We start from the raw sequence: 17,990 nt of genomic DNA on the forward strand, positions 1-17,990 counted from the left end.
AACCCACCAAAAGCCTAACTCCGAGGCTAATAAGATAAAATGCAGTATATTTTTTTTAATCTAAGGCCTTTTAGTTACCAGAACAGCCCTTTAAACATATTAGATCAATATTGTCTATAATGAAATGCTGTTGTGTTTGGGAAAAAATATTGGAGGTAAGATCGAGGGTACAAAAGACAAAGCTTTATTCAGATGCAATACAACAATGCATGACATTAAAAGGGAGTAGAAAATATCTTTTCAGTTGTTCCAAATAGTCTGCCCACTACCATTGCATTGAAAACATTTTATAGGCCCAACAAATGGAGTCTTAGAAACATACTGCAGGAAAATGTGTAATGAAGTATTTGTCTGAAATGTATGGAAAAACACCAAATATATGAACAGAACCGAAGAGTACAAATGAAGACAAACACCCCACCACCTAAAGTGTGAACCTCAAACGTCAAGAAAAATACAGTTTACTCTGCAGTAATGTGTGGCGTACAAATCTGGAGAACTCTAAAAAACAAACAATATTTGATGTAATTAAGGCAAAGTCTTAATTTTAAAACATGAGTGGAAGAGGTGGAAACGTGCCAGTGAAACTATTAGGAAAAAAAGGCTTAATTGGTGCTGAAGTACTCTTGAAACAAAATAACTAAGATTAATCTTTTTGGCAGATAAGTAATATTCCTGCAAATCCTGGATTACATACTATTATTGCATAAGGAAACTTCTTCCAATAATGCATTTCTTTGAAAAATGGATAAATACCTTTGTCTTTGATGTAAAATATAAATAGCCAATATTTATTCAAATTCATCGTAAGGCAGTCAACAGGGTAAGACAGAATATCTTTCCAGTGGAACTGAAACCGTTTAAAGTGGCAAGATGAAAGATTTTTATTTGCCCTTATTATTATTTTTATCTTGGACGCAAAAGTTATGCTCATGGCTCAAATAATATTTGCCTCAAAATCTGCTATAAAACATTGAAAATTGCAGTGAAAACCCCATTTAGGATACGGTTGCCCTCAAAGCATATACATTTCATTTAAACAAGACAAATTGTGGTGGCCAATAACTCGTGTGTAACAGTCATAGGCTCAGCTTTGATATGCTGAAATTTACTGAGGAGTTGGCTCAGACCCCTCACTCTTCAGATCGTTCTCCTCGTCACTATCCACAGCCGAGCGTCCAGCCGTACGACGTACATTTAGTAAGTCTCCACGCCTAGAGAAGATAAACACAGCAATAAAATGTGCCGTACAAATCTACTGAAAAGTTTCACTTATTTGTCAGTAATTTCTCATTTTAAAAGCAAAGTTTGTGGAGCAATGATATAATATGAAAAAGCAGCAGAATGCTCACCTGAGTTTGTTCTTCAGGGTGGTGACCTCTCGGTTCATAAGAGAAGCAGATTCGGTGGCGTCTTCCAGCTCTCTCTGCAGCATCCTGCGGGAGGCGTTAGCTCGAGCCACCTCCTCCTCAGCCTCCTCTAGCTGTCTCTTCAACTGCTTCATACGAGCGTTTAGCTTCTCAGCCTGTTCCAAGAAGAAGACTTCATTATAAATGGCATACAAATCTATTCAGCCAATCTCTGGGTCTGGAAAAATGACCAGAGTTGATGTTTTCCTATTTAAAACTTGACTTCTCTAGTTATATTGTGACTGCTGGAAAGTGAAGAACTATACTCTCATTATGGAATAATAATCCAGGAAGTTTGCTGTCTGTCTTGAGGGCTTTTTTTCCACAGGTGCCGCGTGATATAATTGTGCCTGCTGCGGCCATGGTATGGCAGCAAACTTCATTGAGTCTTAGACCAGAATGACCTAGTCCTATCAATTTGAATTTTTTTTCCCCCACCGGTCAAGTTTCAGGTTTTAAATTGGAAAAACATTGAAACTCTTTGGTTATTTTTGAACACAATGCTACTGGTCTAATTGGATTTAGTGATCTATGCTAAGGTATGCTAAAGTGTTATTGCCAGACTCTTTAAGATGCTACCTTTGATTTAATAAAAAATAAATTGCACAGCCTACCTCATTTTTGTATTGCTCAGCCACGCGTCTCTCATCATCAACCTGCAGTAAAATCTCTTTGAGCTTCTTCTCCACACGCCGCACTTGTTTCGTGGACTGCTGCTTCTCCCTGACAAGCAGTAAATGAAGTTTGGCTTTTAGAGACAAAAGTAAATAACTGAGGAAAGCTGCATCCTGTGAACATACTAATAATAAATTAGTAACAACAAGCTGAAAACTGAAAGTTTACTGGGAGATTTGAGGTAATTACGCCATATATAAAACAAGCCATCTCTAACATCACTCACTTCATCTCAACATCCAACTGGTCTTCGAGCTGTGGGATCTTGGCCTCCAGGGCAGCAATGGTGGACTTGTACTTGCTCTTCACAGCTGCCTCCAAATCCTGAAGCTTCTGCTTTAGGTCCTTGTTCTGGCGGTCCAGCTGAGAGCGCAATCCCTCCAGACGCTGGCCGTTACCACGCTCTGCAGTCAACTCCACTGTAACTTGCTCAGCCTGAAATTGCACCAAAATAAAGCCAGAGAGTCACAAACACCATCTGAAGTGTTCTGAGTCTCAGCCATCACCTCAAGAAGCTTGCGGTACTCTACCTGCAGTGTTGCCTTTTTCAGTCGATCACCAACCAGTTCCACATTGAGATGTTCTTCCTCCAGTTCCTCCTCAAGCTGAGTAATACGTGCCTCCAGTCTCCTCCTCTCATCACTGCTCAGTGAGCTAACAGAGAAAAAGAGAACACCGTTTAAACCTGCCAACCCAGTAAGAAATACAACTAGATTTTCTAGAACTGTGGTAGAGTATATTGCACCAGACGACAACAACAAACTCACTTCTTGGCATTCTGACTATTTATCTCATCCTGCAGCTCATCTCGTTCTTGTTGGATTTGTCTCTTTGCTCTGTCAGCAGCAGCAAGATCCTACCAAGACAAAAACAGCAAACATTTACCACATACATATTCTTTAAGTAACTCCATTCTTTGAAACCAACAAACAATTATATTGACCCTTGTTGCAGCACAATTCTGGAGTAAACAAGACAAACCTCATGCAGCTGCATGATCTCAGCCTCCATGCTCTTGATCTTGCGCTCATTTTCTTTGGCCTGGTTAAGAGCTTCGTCTCTGGACAGCCGCAGATCCTCAAACTCTCTCATCTGATCTTTCACCTGGGCCTGAAGAGCAAGAGAGGAAATACCATATTGCATGTACTCTAATTGTTGTTTTATTCCAAAGGCAAAAGTACAGATCTGATTTCTGGTTCTTGAAACCAGAAATGTATCGTCCACTTTAACACAGAAGTGCATGTAAATACCTGTAGTTTCCTGAGCTGTCTGATGGCCTCATCTCTAGCCTTGTTGGCATTTTCGATCTGAGCAGCCAACTCCGACAGATCCAGCTCAAGCTTCTTACGCACAGATACAGCCTGAGCACGCTGTTTTTTCTCATCTTCAAGCTCCATCTCCATCTCACGCACCTGACATTATTCAAGCATAATATCTGTAGTTGTGGAATATTTCCCAGTTTCCCCAACATGTATCAGCATCTCATGGACTGACAATGCTCAGAGAAGCACATACCTGTTTGACAAGCTGCTTCCGTTTCTCCTCACCCTGCTCATCTCTACTCTGCAAGTCTCTCTCAAACTGAGCCTTCATGGCCTGCATGTTGACCTCCAGGCGCAGTTTGGCGTCTTCTGTGAGCTGTAGTTCATCCTCAAGCTCTTCCAGCTGAGTCTTCATTTCTGCTAACTGCTGTTCCATTCCTCGCTTAGCCCGTTCAAGTTCATGCACCTTAAAAAAAAAAAACAAAAAAGATTGAACACAACCAAGATAAGATATAAAAGGACTTTTTATTTATAGATGTTATTAGGTTTAAAACAGAGCTGTGGTCTTAAAACATATGTAATGTTTCACATACACTCTTGCCAGCATCATCCTTGGATGACATCAGGTCCTCCATCTCAGTTTTGAGCTGCTTGTTGACCCGCTCCAGTTCATCCTTCAAGTCAGTAATGGCCTCCAACTCTCGAGTCAGGGTCAGGGCTCTGGTCTCTTTCTCACGGGCCTCTGCCTCAGCACGATCCTTCTCCTCAGCATACTTCTGAGAGACGTTCTTCTCCTCTGCCAGCATCTGCACAGATTGAAGTATTTTATCACTTTAAGGTAGTTGAACAGGACAAAACTTTATAGAAAAAGATCCAGAGAAATTACCATTCAAAATATAATTTTTTTTTCCCCCATTATCAGTTCCCTACCTGGTCAAACTTCTTCTGTTTACGTTCCAGCTCCTGAACGGTCTGGCGTAGGTGAGCCTGGTCTACCAGGACATCATCTAGCTCCCGCTGCAGACGCGTCTTGGTCTTCTCCAGTTTATCGTATCCGGCATTCCTTTCCTCCAACTGCTGCATGATGCTTTCCACCTCCCTCTGCAATTTCTTTTTGCCATCCTCCATGCTTTCCAGACTCTGGGCCTCTTGCTCAACCTTCTTCTTCATGTCTGCCAACTAAAAAACAAAAAAAGACAATAAGAACAGTTCTTTCCAAAAAAATAAATAAATAAATAAAATACAAATTGCTTCTAAACCAGCATCATCTAAAAAGAATGTATCCACAGGCCAAGGGGTACACACACACCTGAGCTTGAGCCGTGTGCAGCTGCTTATCAACATTTTTCTTGCTCTCCTCTTCCTCCTCCAGCATCTCTTTCAGGTTGTTCTGCTCATCCTCAAGTTGCCGAATACGAGTGGTGAGTGCAAGCTTCTGCCTGGTCTCCTCCTCCAATAATGCCTATCCACAGACAAAAAAAACAAACTAACTTATATATAAAAAAACATGTATAAACTAAACAGAGTAAAGTTTCATTTTAATCAGCAACACTGGCAAAACACATATGTAAAAGTTCAACATTAATGTTAGGGCAAGCAGGACTAACAGCTACTTGCATCCAACAATCACTCAGCAATCTTCAGCGATAACAGTTTGCACAATAGCACATGACCAAATTGTACCTGCGTGTCTTTAAGTTGAGATTCCACCGTAGAACAATCTTTTGCAGCTTTGATGGATTTACTTTCCACCTTGCTTAAGGTGCCCTGTATAGCATCAAGCTCCACCTAAACATTGACAGACATAAGATTATCATTTAGGCAAAGATTTCTACTATGTGATTTCTACAATGTGCAATTATTTAAGTATATCAAAACTCTACAATATCCTTTCAATACCTGCATCTTCGACACTTTATCGGCCAGTTCCTGTTTCTGTTTCTCACTCTCTCCATGTTTAAGCTGAAGCTCCTGAAGCTGTGATTCTGCTTTCTTTCTACGATGCTCTGATTCATTTTTGCCTTGTGACAATGATTGAAGTTCGATCTGAAGTTCATTGCGTTCACTCTCCAGAGCCTGTTTAGCTTTTTCCACAGATGCTTTACCCTGAGGGATCCAACAGTGAACATTAGCCAACATTTTCCTGCATAGTTTGCTTTTGTGGATGGAAAGAAAATCCAAATGTCTTAGAGAAATGCTATCTTAAAATAAACTGGTCATATGAAGAACAAAGTTGTCATATTTTCTTAAAAAGTACTAAATACATACAATATCCAACACTGCTACACATTTAAATTTTCACACCTTTTCAAAAATTCTATTAGGATCAACACTAAAAAGTAAAATGCATGTCCCACCCTTTTAGCTTGCTCAAGCTGTTCATTGAGCTCCTCAAAGGCTTGGTTATGTTTCTGTCGCACTTCAACTAGCATCTGTTCATGTGAACGAGCCTCATCATCCAGAGTCTTCTTTAGCTGAGCCACTTCAGTCTCTCTCTTTGTCCTTCAGATAAGAGAATAATCTTGAAGCTGATACAGGCCAGAGCAGTAGAACCTTCATTTTTCCACAAGAATGACATGCTATCCTTATAATATTTCCATTACAGATAATCCAATTGTAAATACTAGTCATAAGTTAAACACAAGTACAGCTTATTTGATGACAAAAAAAATCTCAAATCAGGTCTTCACTAGTGCAGTCAGTTTTTCTCATGGCTGACCTGAGTTCCTGCTGAGCAGCAGTAGAGTCGAGTGTGTCCTCAAGTTCAGTCTTTAAAGCCTCCAGTTCTTCTCCCAGGTCCCTGCGGTGTTTCTCAGCTTTAGCACGAGCAGCTTTCTCCAGCTCCAGATCTTCCTGCAGCTCTGAGAGCTGGGCCTCCAACTCACGAATGTTCTTCTGGGCAGCATTCTTAAGTGCAGCTTCTTCCTCAATTCTACAGTTGGGAGGGGGGAAAAAAAAGCAGCAAGAAGTGAAAGCGTGTGTTACTAAGGGAAAGTGTTAGGCCTAAATAACATATGGACGTGATAGATGAAATGGAAGTTAAATGCTAATGCTTCAGTAACCTCTGATTTGTTACAAAGTTTGCTCACCTTGCTAGTGCAGCCTGGAGTTCCTCCTCTTTCTTGGCTAGTTGGGCACGTAGTTCTGCGATCTGAGCCTGCAGCTCTGCAATCTGATCATGCAGCTCTGTAGAGTCACCCTCCAACTTCCGTCTACTCTTCTCCAACTCTTGCCTCTGCTTCTCTTCCTTCCTTAAACGATCTGAAGAGAGTGGACATTTAACATGTCATTACTCTTTATAAGCCTCAGTCTGCCAGCTTTAAGGTTTCCCAAAAAAAACAGCACTAAAAACAAACAAACTTACCCTCCAGGTCAGTAATCATGGCTTCATGTTTGTTCTTGAGTTTCTGCAAACTTTTGGATTTCTCTTCCTCTTCAGCCAGGTTAGTTGTGAACTCAGAAATTCTCTCCTCCAGCTGCTTTTTCTCCTGCCAGAACAAATACCAACACATGACTATTGGAACAAGCACCAAATAGTTTTTGCAGCATAGACACCTCATTTAGTCCCTGCAGGTAAGTTGGAGTAACTTTTATACATGGGTTGGAAATTGACAAACTGTAGTTTAACTTTTGGGAAACAATTTTAGTTGTAGTGAAATACTACTACAGCATTTGTTGTGTGTAGCATTGAATTAATTATCTGGAGTCAATATAAAATGGTGGAATCAGAACCAGGTTAAAGTTTCATTTAAGCTCCACCCCAATTATGAATTTAAACATTGCTGATAAATGTAAAAGCATAGCATGTTAGACCTTGTTAAGTTTGCCATTTTGGTCATCAAGAACCATAATTTCCTCTTCAATCTTCTTCAGCTTTGCATCCATGGTGACTTTCTCCAACTGAAGCTTCTGTCTGGCAGCTTCCTCCTCATCCAGTTGCTGCTCCAGATCCTGGAAAAGGATTTTAGGTTTTTCCAATTACAAAATGAACTATCTCCCAAATGCAAACTATAATCAAATTTCCACTCACCGAAATGTTTTGTTGCATCTTCTTTCTCTCCGTCTGAAACTGAGAGACTCTCTCCTCCTCTTCTTCCAAGCGGGATTCCAGATCGTGTAAGATCTCCTCCAGCTCCTGCTGACGTGCAGCAAGACGTGCCCTCATCTCTTCAGCCTCTTGACACAGTTCCGTCTCTGCCTGCAACTGCTCCTGCAGTGCCATTTTCTCTGCGTTTAACTTTCACAAGGAAATCTGTGATAAGGTTATGTACACCAAGAAAGAATAAGCCATTTTGTAAGGGTAACATCAACTATTTAAACCTGCTTTTGTTTGGACTCAAACTCTTTGAGCTGGTCCTCAGTCTGCTGCTGTCTCTCTTTCATCTTAACCAACTCCTCCTCTTTAGCGACCATTTCCTCTTCCTGTCTGGTCACCTGCAACAAAGGCTTCACCTGAAAACAAAAAGACATTGTTTTAGATCTCCTATTAATCTAATAAACAGGTTTAAGAATCTGAAAGTGTACCTTTGTGAAGAGCCTCCACCAATGCCAGTTCCTGAGTTTCAAGTAGGCTGCACAGTTTCTTTGGATCACCCTCATTGCTGTCAGCTGCTGCTGCCTCTTAGCAAAAGCTCTACATAAAACAAATCCAATTTATTACTTTTGAACAGTCTTCTAGCCAGAATTTTAATATTGGTGCAAGTCATTTTTAGCACTTACATCTGTTGTAGCTCTAATCTGTACATACTTAATGTACAATACCTACCTCCTAGCAACATAGCCTCTACACCAGGCCTGGAAAGTGATAATGACATCTGTGATCTTCATATCTCTCTCCTCTTCCAGGTGGGCAAGAACTCCAGCCCTGAAGAATACTTTACTCTGACCTATACGGTACAAGTTAGAATCCAGCTCCAGGGCTTTAATCTGAGAGAGTGAGTGAGAAAGAGATAGAAATATACATGTGATTGACAAGTTAAGACATTTTTAACAAAATATTAATTTGTCAGGTGTGCGTTAACCCTTACCATGCGGACACAGGCCTGCTTTCCGTCCATAAAGCCCTTGGGGATGGCATTTGGTGTGAGGATCTCATATCTGAAATTATATTAGGAGAGAATAAATAAGAGACGATAGGTTTAAAAAGTCTATGGATGGTTTGATTCAGCAAAGCAATTATATACATGCATTATTCTCAGTATACAAGCATTCCCAATTCTCCAAATACCTTTGTCTGAACTCCTGGAATACAATGCGATTGGGGAACCCTTGTCTACAAATCCGAATTCCTTCCAGAACTCCATTACACCTTAGCTGATCTAGAACCAGGTGGTGTGCCAATTTACCAGCCTAGCAGAGAAAAGCATTGACGTAAATTATTAGAGGCCTCAAAAAGGAGCACAAGCCATCAGTCTGCATAAGCATGTTGTAGTTTTTTCTCCTCACACCTTCTTCTCATGATTGGGGATTATGCATCGGACAAAGTTAGGGTTAGTGTTTCTGAGAGTGGTCATCAGATTTGTCAGCTGCTCTTTGTACAGCTGACCTACTGTGCGGAACATTCCCTTGCGAGTCTTGACAGCTCCATGCAACGATTCAGACATTCCGGCCACTTTGTCCAATCCCACAATTCTGTCCACTGATGAAAACAACGGGAAAAAAAACCCCAACACACATTTTATGCAGGAAACTAACAAAAGAGTTTAAGACAACTTTACACATTTATCTGTAGAGTCATTTAGTGTCCAGGGTGAACATTAGCAGGCCATCTGCATATTACACACTGGCAGAACCAGGCTCACTTTTCTCTATGACGACCTAAAAGCCTGACAAACAAAAGCTCAATGCAGCAGGTGGATTGTCGTCAAAGCTTCTTAAGCATCTTAAATTGTGCTTAAATATTATAACTATTAAAGGAATACTCCACTTTTTAGGAAATAGGCTCATTCTTTAACTCCCCCAGAGTTAATGGAGTAAAGTTAAGTTTTCCTAGTTTTTCCCTGACAGAGTATAGTTCCTAGTCATATCGGCCTAGAAAAAAAAAAATAAAAAAAAAAATAATTCGCAACTTGTCCCTTTCCACCTGTCTTAGTACACAGTATAACTACAGAAGAGCCAGGTTTTAAATAGGAAAAATATTGAAACCGATGTTACCAGTCTAATTGGATTAAATGACATATGCTAAGCTATTTTAAAAATGCTAATCGCTAAACCCAGAGATCTGCTGAATGGATTCAAAAATCATTAACAATAATTAATCATTAAGTAAAAAAACATTAATAACTTTGGAAAAGTTGGGGAATAAACCTTTTTCCTTTAACCAATCTACTGGTTAATCATCTACTCAAAGCATCATACCATCCTTCCAGAGCTCGGACACAAACTTGTCTGATGATTGGTTGAGTAGAGTAGTCACATTGTCATTCAGAGGGTCCATGTTTTTCATTAGCCATTCATTTGCCTTGTAATCAACCTGTAAAACATTGTACACAAATACACAATACACTTATAAATAACACCCAGTAAGGCACTCCTTTTTAATAAGCACCACTTGTTTTTTTGTTTAATATTGGGAGGTGAGGAAAATGTAGGTTTCTACAACATGTAAGTGCTGAAAATGTTTTTTTATAGTAAGAATTATGTGATTTGTCCACCTCAGCAATTTCCACAGACTTTGCTTAAACATTATGACTTCATTTTACAGACATCCACAGTATCAATTTCATTACAAACATATGAGAAACTAATCCTGCTCAAATAATGCTTAAGACCCATAATGTCTCTTACTTTGCCAGCGTAGTGAATGATACAGAAGTCAGCATCATCTTTAAGCTTCTTGGGTTTCTGGAATTTTGGGTTGTTGCCCAATTCCTGAACAACTTTCTCCACGAAGGATTTGTCTGTGGCTTTCGGGAACCAGCACTCCTCATCCAACAGAGCCAGGATTCCTGGAGGACCAGCCTGAAGAAGGGAGTAGGAGAGAGAGGGAAAAAAAAAAAAAAAGTCATGGAATGAAGGAGGATTTGAGACAAGCAAAGGAATCTACAAAAGTGTCCAGGAGGAGAATAAACCTACAGTCTTCTCAATGAGTTCAATGCAGGGCTGCAGGTCAAGACCAAAGTCAATGAAGCTCCATTCGATGCCTTCACGCTGGTACTCCTCCTGCTCCAGGATGAACATGGTGTGGTTGAACAGCTGCTGAAGCTTCTCGTTAGTGTAGTTGATGCAGAGCTGCTCAAAAGAGTTCAACTACAGAAAAAAATATATAAAATAAAAATTGTCCATTAGAATAGAGGCAGTGGAAGGAAAAAAAAATAAAAATCTGGGAAATTCAAATTCTTTCCCACCAAACCTTTCACACCTCAAAGATCTCAAATCCAGCGATATCCAGGATTCCGATGAAAGAAGCTCCCTGGCGCTTGGTCTTGTCTAAAGCTTTGTTGATGCGCATAACCAACCAGCGAAATAGCCTCTCATAAGTGGCTTTGGCCAAAGCCTCCACTGCAAACTCAGCTTGCTCTTGAGTCTGAGCCTTCTGAACGCAATCACGACCCACTTTGATACGTGGCGTGAGAATGGCACGTGTGAAATCAGTAACATTCATGCCCAAGAGGTGGCTCACCTTCTGGGCAGCTGTTAAATGAGAAAAGTGGATTGATTAATTTCACTCTAGAATAAACGTGAAAGTATAACATGCAAGAATAAACCAAGCTGGGACTCTTTTTTTAGCATGTTAATAAAGAAAGTGAAACCTGTATCATCGGGCATGGAGGCTTGGTCAGAGTTGCGTTCCTTTTTAAAACTCATGTTTCCCAATTGCAGTACAGCAGATACCACCTTCAAAAGACCTGGGACATGATAACAGAACAACTCAGACTAACACGCCACCTCTCAGAAAGACCAACACCAAACTTCAAGTTCAGTCAATATTATAAGAATAACTACAAAGTATAGTTCAATACAGTCCATCATGAGAAACTGGCAAGCTTCTTTAATTCTTGAAAGAGGTCACACCTTTAGGCAATTAAACACGCTGCAGAAGAAATACAGGCAAAGTGTTTAAATCTCCATACCTGTCTGCTCCTCCTCAGGGATGCCCATAATCCTGAAGGCATCTATGGTTTCGGCAAACAATTCTTTATCCTGTTGTCCAGGGATTGTAACATTTCCATTTGAGAGGAAGCGGTACTTATTGTAGTCCTCTAGGCACAGCTCAGCTGTAGATTGGAAAATAAACTTTAGAAACTTTTCATAGAGATCAGTTCAAAGAGTATAATACACCGTCTCATGAGTATTAAGTGTTAAAAGTTAAGTAAACTTGGTGTATATTCACAAAACCCAGTATCACAATAGGAAAAGAATAAACTTATATGCTCTCAGCACAAAAAGAAAAAAAAAGAAAGAAATCAGTTTGAATTCATTTACGACAAGAAATGGTTCTCACTACGCAATTTGTCTGCTGCTCCTGATAGCAGGTAATAAAAAACATGGAAGGTCCGTTCATCTTTGGCCTGTCTGATTGCACGAGACTTCTCTAACAGATCTGAAAAATGCTTGTTAGGGGAGTAACAGAATAAGATGAATGTGTTCTGCATGAGAACAGTGAAATAAACTGTTAGCTTGTTCATATTTTAGTTTCCTAAATGCTTCAGTCAAAAAGGATACAGGTCTCAATATTGGCTCCAACGATGTAACCGTTGACATCAAAATTTATCCTGATAAACTTTCCCTGTGAATGAAAAGCTTATATTGATTCATGTTGACTATTAAGACATTGGGATCTTTAAAGAGGAGTGAGTAGAGTGGATTTTTGTCTGTGTACACTTACGAATCGAGAAGAATTATCGTTTTTCACAGTCTTGGCATTGCCAAAGGCCTCCAGAATCGGGTTAGCCTGAAGCAACTGTTTCTCCAACTCCCCCTGGCAGACAAAGAATTGATTAGCTCGAATTAAGTGCACATTTAAACTTACAACAGCAGAAACTCTTAGTGATTAGTGAAAACAAAGACTACATCCTGAAACAAAGTTCCCAAACCACCAGTCAGTACACCCAGATCACTTATTTGCAAATTAAAGTTTTGCTTAAGGCTGAAAACCAATGCCCATTTTTGCAGTTGAGTACATTCTTCCACTACTTTTATAATGCTAAAAGCCATGAGTGCATTAAACTTTGTTCCACACCAGTGTTAGAATTTGCATTAACTTAAGCTGTTAGGTGACTTTGCAACATAACAAATCAAGCTTTTAGACAACCATTATCAAATAACCAGAAAAGTAGGATGTGTACACAGCAACGACAAAGAAAAAAGGATGGTCTTTTCACACAGAGAGGAATGAGGGAGGTGTATAACTCACATGTGACAGGGTGACACTGCTCTAGAGGACGAAAAAGAGAAAATCTCAAAATATGGGCACAAAAATAAAGGGGGGCTTAAACATGCTCAATCTTTTTGCACAACATTCAGCAATGGGGTGCTTATAAGGGTTTAGTATATCATGAACAAATATGGAGGCATTCACAAAGTCATTAGAAATCCAGTGAGAACAGGTCTAGGCCTGATACAGGAATGTGAAAATAGAATGGAGTTCCTGGTGCAGACAGAATTACAGAAGTTTTAAATCCATAAAGAAAAAAATGAGAAAGTCTTTTGGCAGAAAAAAAAGGGAGGATGAAAAACAGGAAGAGATAAAAATGATAAACATTTATCTTGAAGGGGGTTGGAGACAGAATAGCTGATGCTAAAATGGATGTGGTTATTTATTTATGATCAGCTCTGCAATAACAATCAGCACCCCACTTATTGAGACATGGCTCTGCACATAAATGAACATTTGCTTGTGAATGACTGGTTTCCAAGACACTGAAGTGGGAGAAAAAAAAAGGTTTATACTCACTTGATCTTTCTTTGTTTTGGAGGATGAGGCTACAAATGCAAGGTACTGAATTACTTTTTTGGTGTTTTCGGTTTTTCCAGCACCAGATTCACCCCTGAGGAAATATTAATAAAGAACAAGTCTTGAAAGAACACAGCGCTGTCATTGGGATATTTTATTTTGGTACTATTATTTCAGAGGTCAAGCTTACGTGCACAATATGGACTGATCCTCACGATCTAAAAAAGATCAAATAAAAATGAATGAACAGTACGCCATCACGTAAACCGAAGTGCCATTTGAGCATGAACAGTGTTATCAGTCATGCAGCTCGTATTCTCACCCTGCATCATGCTCCTGTAGGCCGTGTCTGTGATGGCATAAATATGAGGGGGCATCTCGTGCCTCTTTTTGCCTTTATACATCTCGACGATCTCTTCCGTGTAGATAGGCAGATACTTATATGGATTTATCACCACACAGAAGAGCCCAGAGTACGTCTGAAACGATGATTTACACATGCTATTCATCATAGCATTTTAAGCAGATTGCCAAAACGTACAAAATGGCAAATCACGAATAACTCAACATTAGATGACTATGCGAGTAATCAAACAACATGAAACAATTATACAGTTTTCTGCATACTCAGCATGTTCAGTTGTTAACCTGCCAGTGCATGCACAATATCTAAAAAAGTTGAACACCACAAACATGCGCATTTCAGACAGACTTACGTAGATCAGCCCAGAGTAGTACCTCTCCCTCAGGTTGTGGAGAACAGAAGCTTCATTCAAGCAGGTGAGCTCCGCCATATCCTCCACCTTGCTGAACTTGGGTGGGTTCATCTTCTGGATGTCATCTTTGTTCACCTTGATCTTCTTGCCAGAATCGACCAGCTCCACGAGACATTCATCTCCAGTCTCCTCTTTGACGGAGCCCGCCTCAAAGCCGAGCTTCTCTGAGGGAACCCACACCAGCTTCTTAGAGGCCCAGTCCGCCTGGGCCAAAGGGTCATTGATAGTATTGCGGTCGGCATAGAGGAACTTCTCTGCGTCTGACATTTTGGCTAGATGTGATAGAAAGGGAAAGCACTTATGTTGTGGTATTCAACTTCCACAGGATAACCCAAATAAAATGACATTTTCAGGGAAGAGGATCTGAAAATTAAAACTAAATGATGACAGTGTCTTAAGGAGGAGACTACCCAAAAAAAAAAAAAGTGACTCGTTCAAGCATCTGACTCCAGGATGTCAATATTGTCCTACAAAACATGAAAACCACACCTGCTCAGGCTTCTGACTGATACAGTGCTACCTCAACTTTTTCTTTCAATTCCCTTTCTGTATTGTTTTCAATACAGCGTCAAATTCCTTTAACGACCTGTAATTATAGGATTTCCATAAATTCCCACACTCAAAAAAAGAACCCCACCAATCAGTTTAAATTTTTTTATTTTTTTTTTTAAAAACAACCATATTACAAAATACAAGTGCTTGGTAATGTCTTTTTGTGGCAAGAAACCAAGTCTGACAATCCTGGAATGTGGTAAAATAAACAGTAACTAGGTGTGCGTGCGTGAGCATGTAAACATTTTCAGGCAATAATCATGATGATTCAACAAAAAGTTCACATCTCTTTTTATCGTTAGTTTAGGATAAAATTTACAACATTAAAACAGAAAAAAAGCCTAAGATTAATCAAAACTTGTATTTTTCTAATTCATATTTAGAATTAGCTAAATATTTATAATACTTTACCTGTATTATAATGCTATATTGTGCTACATTTTATATTGAACAAATTGGAAAAAAAAAAATCTTTGATTCTTTATGCACTAAGCTGTATGGCAAGAATACAATTATTAGTGATAGAGACCCACATTTTCCAATTTATCTTAACATTTAAAGTGTCAGTCCTACATTTAGCTAGTGCCATCATTTGTTTGTATTCCTAAACACACATGGCCATTTTCATAGCAAGATTGCTATTCAGTAACAAAGCAGTAACGCAAAATGCTAGTGTGCAAGTTTTACAAATGCATTCCACCTTAAAAGCACTGTTTTAAGGGTCTACAAAACACCTACTGTGTGCTGATTCAAGCATACACACAACACAAGCCCCTATTACTTTGAAGCAGAGTAACATCTGCTCTGAAGGAGTAATTCCTAAACAAGTTCAGACAAAGACAATTTCATTATCCACCACACCCTGCAGAAGACTCCAGAACTCTGAAATTAAGGATAAACACCTTTATTTCTGTCAAAAAGAACAAAAAATGTAACCTAATGACTCAAACAGCTTACAGCTCTTTGCATGTACAGAAATGTTTAATCACTGTATCACAAGAGCCCACTTAAGAAACACGAAACATCAGAAGAGTTTGATAAATGATGCAAACTTCCTCTTTAATGAAATACAGCCTATGCGAAGTCTAAATGGATTAATCCTAATATGCAGAGTATACATACCAGAGCAATTACTTTAAATTGATTCATTTAGAAGAAAAGGCTGTAAAAGATGTAGAAGCAAGCATGCCTAAGTGTACAAATGTAACTGGGTATACACAAAAAACAAAAAAAAAAAAAACTAAACGCCCACTATGGGTTTTCACTCTGGTTGCTCAAGGTGAGTTATTTGTCCTACATAGATCCGTCCCTCAGGGGCAAGGAAAAGAGAGGCTTCTGGGAGTCAAAGTTCTCTGCCTATTCAAACACTGATTATACTTACTGTCAGCAACCTCTGCACATTTCAATCCGCCAAGCCAGACGGCCAAATTGGAAAAAAAATTCTAACTGATGTGCAGTGATACCATTAATGGCGCTCAGAGCATCAGAGAGGTATCTTGAAAGTGAAAAGAGATGACAACAGCACAGCTTTAGTGTACTGTTGAGATGGAGTGAGTCTAAGAGGGATAAGGAGATTAGCAGGGTGTCATCTCTGTCTGCAAGTTCATTAACAGCTCAAATACAGTCGATGTGATTAAACGCAGATGACAGCGTGTGTCCGCACACATGACACGCACTTCGGGTTGCCCCACAACGGTTTGTCATGCAGTTACACAAAAACACAAAAAGGAACAAACTATGAGTGAATTACGGTACATGCAAGTGGCAAAAGAGTTGGACAATCGTGGTTTAGCAATGAGGAACAAACAGCCATCAAAACAGTTTCTGGAACTTGTTGATATTAAAAAGAGTTGCTTCACCACACTGACACACTTCCTCTAGCTTGAAGCCTTAGTGCAGCACCTTAGAAGGCAACGTGTTAGAGCTTGCTGTCTGAATTAAAATTGTAACAGAAGCGCATTTGCATTCAAGCATGCTTATACTTCTTTCTACAGTGCAAGCGCACAAATTAAAACTTGGTTACGTTTTGCCATCAGGGCCAAACACAGACTTGGTAAAATATCCTTCATATTTCACCATGGAATCTAAATGAATGCGAATTAAATGCCAATGTAATGCAAGCAAAGACATTGTATTTTTAAACTGCATTATCTTCACCCATCAGAAGTAATTTATTGTTGACTTTACGGTTGAAGAGGGTAACGTGGGACATGTTTTAAAAGGTGCGAGACCGTCCTGTCACCTGCGGTGCCATGCTTTTTTTTATCCCTCCATCAGCATGTTCTCTCATCCCACTGATCTTGGCTTCTGTTCAATCCTCGCTTATAGTTCAAATGCCACCAGCTCTGAGATGAAGCCAACAACAGCAACACAGGAGACACCAGCACTTACACTGCAGGGCAGGTTGAGGCAATTCTAACGCGAAATACTTTAAAAAAAGAAATGAAGACAATCATGCAACTTTGTTACTACCATTGTGACATAAGTGTTAAGGCATCTCGTTCAGAGTCAGATCTGAATGCGTGTCCTCAGGGCAGAGCAATTCTGGTCGTTTCTACAGCAAGAAACTGACCTCAATGCAGTCTGGGCGTGTTGCACGGATCACCTGAACTGAGATGTTACAGATAGCGCTCGTGCATTCTAGTAGCTACATTATTTTTGGTAGCAGTACAATGAAATAACAAACAAAGTATCACGATATTCAAATTTTAAACATGTTTCGCAAAGTCACCCTAAATTGAGACTAGTAATAACGTCCTTTTCCTTAACATTAATATTTTTTTTTTATCAGCAGCATAGTTTTATCCACGCGCGTGCATTGGCTGATTGTGCAGAACGGGTACAGGTGCGCGCTCAGGTGAGAAGAACTGAGGTGTGACTGGATATTAAACGTTAGCTCACCTGTTTTCTCTCAGGCGCGGTTTATTTAGAAGTCCTGCTTTCCCCAAATCTCCTGCTTTCACGGAGAACGACACGGACGCGACAAAATTATCCGAAAATCTCTGGAGTTCGTGACACTTTCCTGTTTGCTCATCGGCGTTGCGCACACTAGTTTCCTCTCACTTCTCTCAGCAAACTCCCTCTGACTCTTAAATCAGCTGTGTGGGCGTATCTATACGGCGTCGGCAACCTTATCGTCCCGCCCATTTACATGATTGAGCGCTTCTTTGGACTTGTCAATCAAAAGATGTGCTTTCGTTGATTGGTCCTTTCTTCAGCGCCGCTATAATTGTGCCAAAAAGTGATTTTAGATTAAACTGTTGGGTCAGAAATATAGTCCAAACATCAGATAATACATTAAAATTTAATGTCAGTAAAATTCCTGTTTTATTCAGGAAAGAGGGAATTTGTAAAATGTAAAAGATATTTTAATAATCAAATATGTATAAAATATTTAAATGCATAAGATGTACAAGAAAAA

At 39.7% G+C, this 17,990-nt stretch overlaps 1 protein-coding gene across 1 annotated transcript; it reads right to left on the reverse strand.

The window, feature by feature from the left end:
* Positions 1 to 163: 163 nt before the first annotated feature.
* On the reverse strand, positions 164 to 17,650 carry myh9a (myosin, heavy chain 9a, non-muscle). Its single transcript, XM_043241587.1, has 41 exons — positions 17,471 to 17,650; positions 13,958 to 14,289; positions 13,564 to 13,720; positions 13,432 to 13,459; positions 13,242 to 13,335; positions 12,702 to 12,722; positions 12,174 to 12,266; positions 12,011 to 12,074; positions 11,790 to 11,888; positions 11,419 to 11,562; positions 11,098 to 11,193; positions 10,707 to 10,978; positions 10,421 to 10,594; positions 10,133 to 10,306; positions 9,704 to 9,818; positions 8,794 to 8,984; positions 8,574 to 8,695; positions 8,374 to 8,443; positions 8,112 to 8,272; positions 7,871 to 7,979; positions 7,667 to 7,798; positions 7,377 to 7,583; positions 7,160 to 7,297; positions 6,711 to 6,834; positions 6,436 to 6,607; positions 6,066 to 6,278; positions 5,704 to 5,848; positions 5,246 to 5,452; positions 5,030 to 5,134; positions 4,656 to 4,808; positions 4,277 to 4,525; positions 3,940 to 4,152; positions 3,600 to 3,812; positions 3,335 to 3,496; positions 3,066 to 3,194; positions 2,852 to 2,940; positions 2,615 to 2,738; positions 2,311 to 2,519; positions 2,024 to 2,132; positions 1,353 to 1,525; positions 164 to 1,214 (listed from the first exon to the last, which is right to left on the reverse strand). The coding sequence occupies exons 2-41, from the start codon at positions 14,282 to 14,284 to the stop codon at positions 1,109 to 1,111; spliced, it is 5,883 nt and encodes a 1,960-aa protein (XP_043097522.1). The 5' UTR covers positions 14,285 to 14,289; positions 17,471 to 17,650; the 3' UTR covers positions 164 to 1,108.
* Positions 17,651 to 17,990: the final 340 nt, after the last annotated feature.

Source organism: Puntigrus tetrazona, chromosome 6, assembly GCF_018831695.1.
Source record: "Puntigrus tetrazona isolate hp1 chromosome 6, ASM1883169v1, whole genome shotgun sequence".
In the NCBI taxonomy this organism is placed as follows: domain Eukaryota; kingdom Metazoa; phylum Chordata; class Actinopteri; order Cypriniformes; family Cyprinidae; genus Puntigrus; species Puntigrus tetrazona.

What these genes read in the sequence shown, in the direction of transcription:
- myh9a (XM_043241587.1), bottom strand. Translation starts at nt 14,284, where the DNA reads ATGTCAGACGCAGAGAAGTTCCTCTATGCCGACCGCAATACTATCAAT. An exon ending in TCATTCACTACGCTGGCAAA is followed by an intron (nt 9,819 to 10,132) that starts GTAAGAGACATT and finishes AATGTTTTACAG; the next exon opens with GTTGATTACAAGGCAAATGA. An exon ending in TGAAAAAGGCAACACTGCAG is followed by an intron (nt 2,520 to 2,614) that starts GTAGAGTACCGC and finishes GTGCAATTTCAG; the next exon opens with GCTGAGCAAGTTACAGTGGA.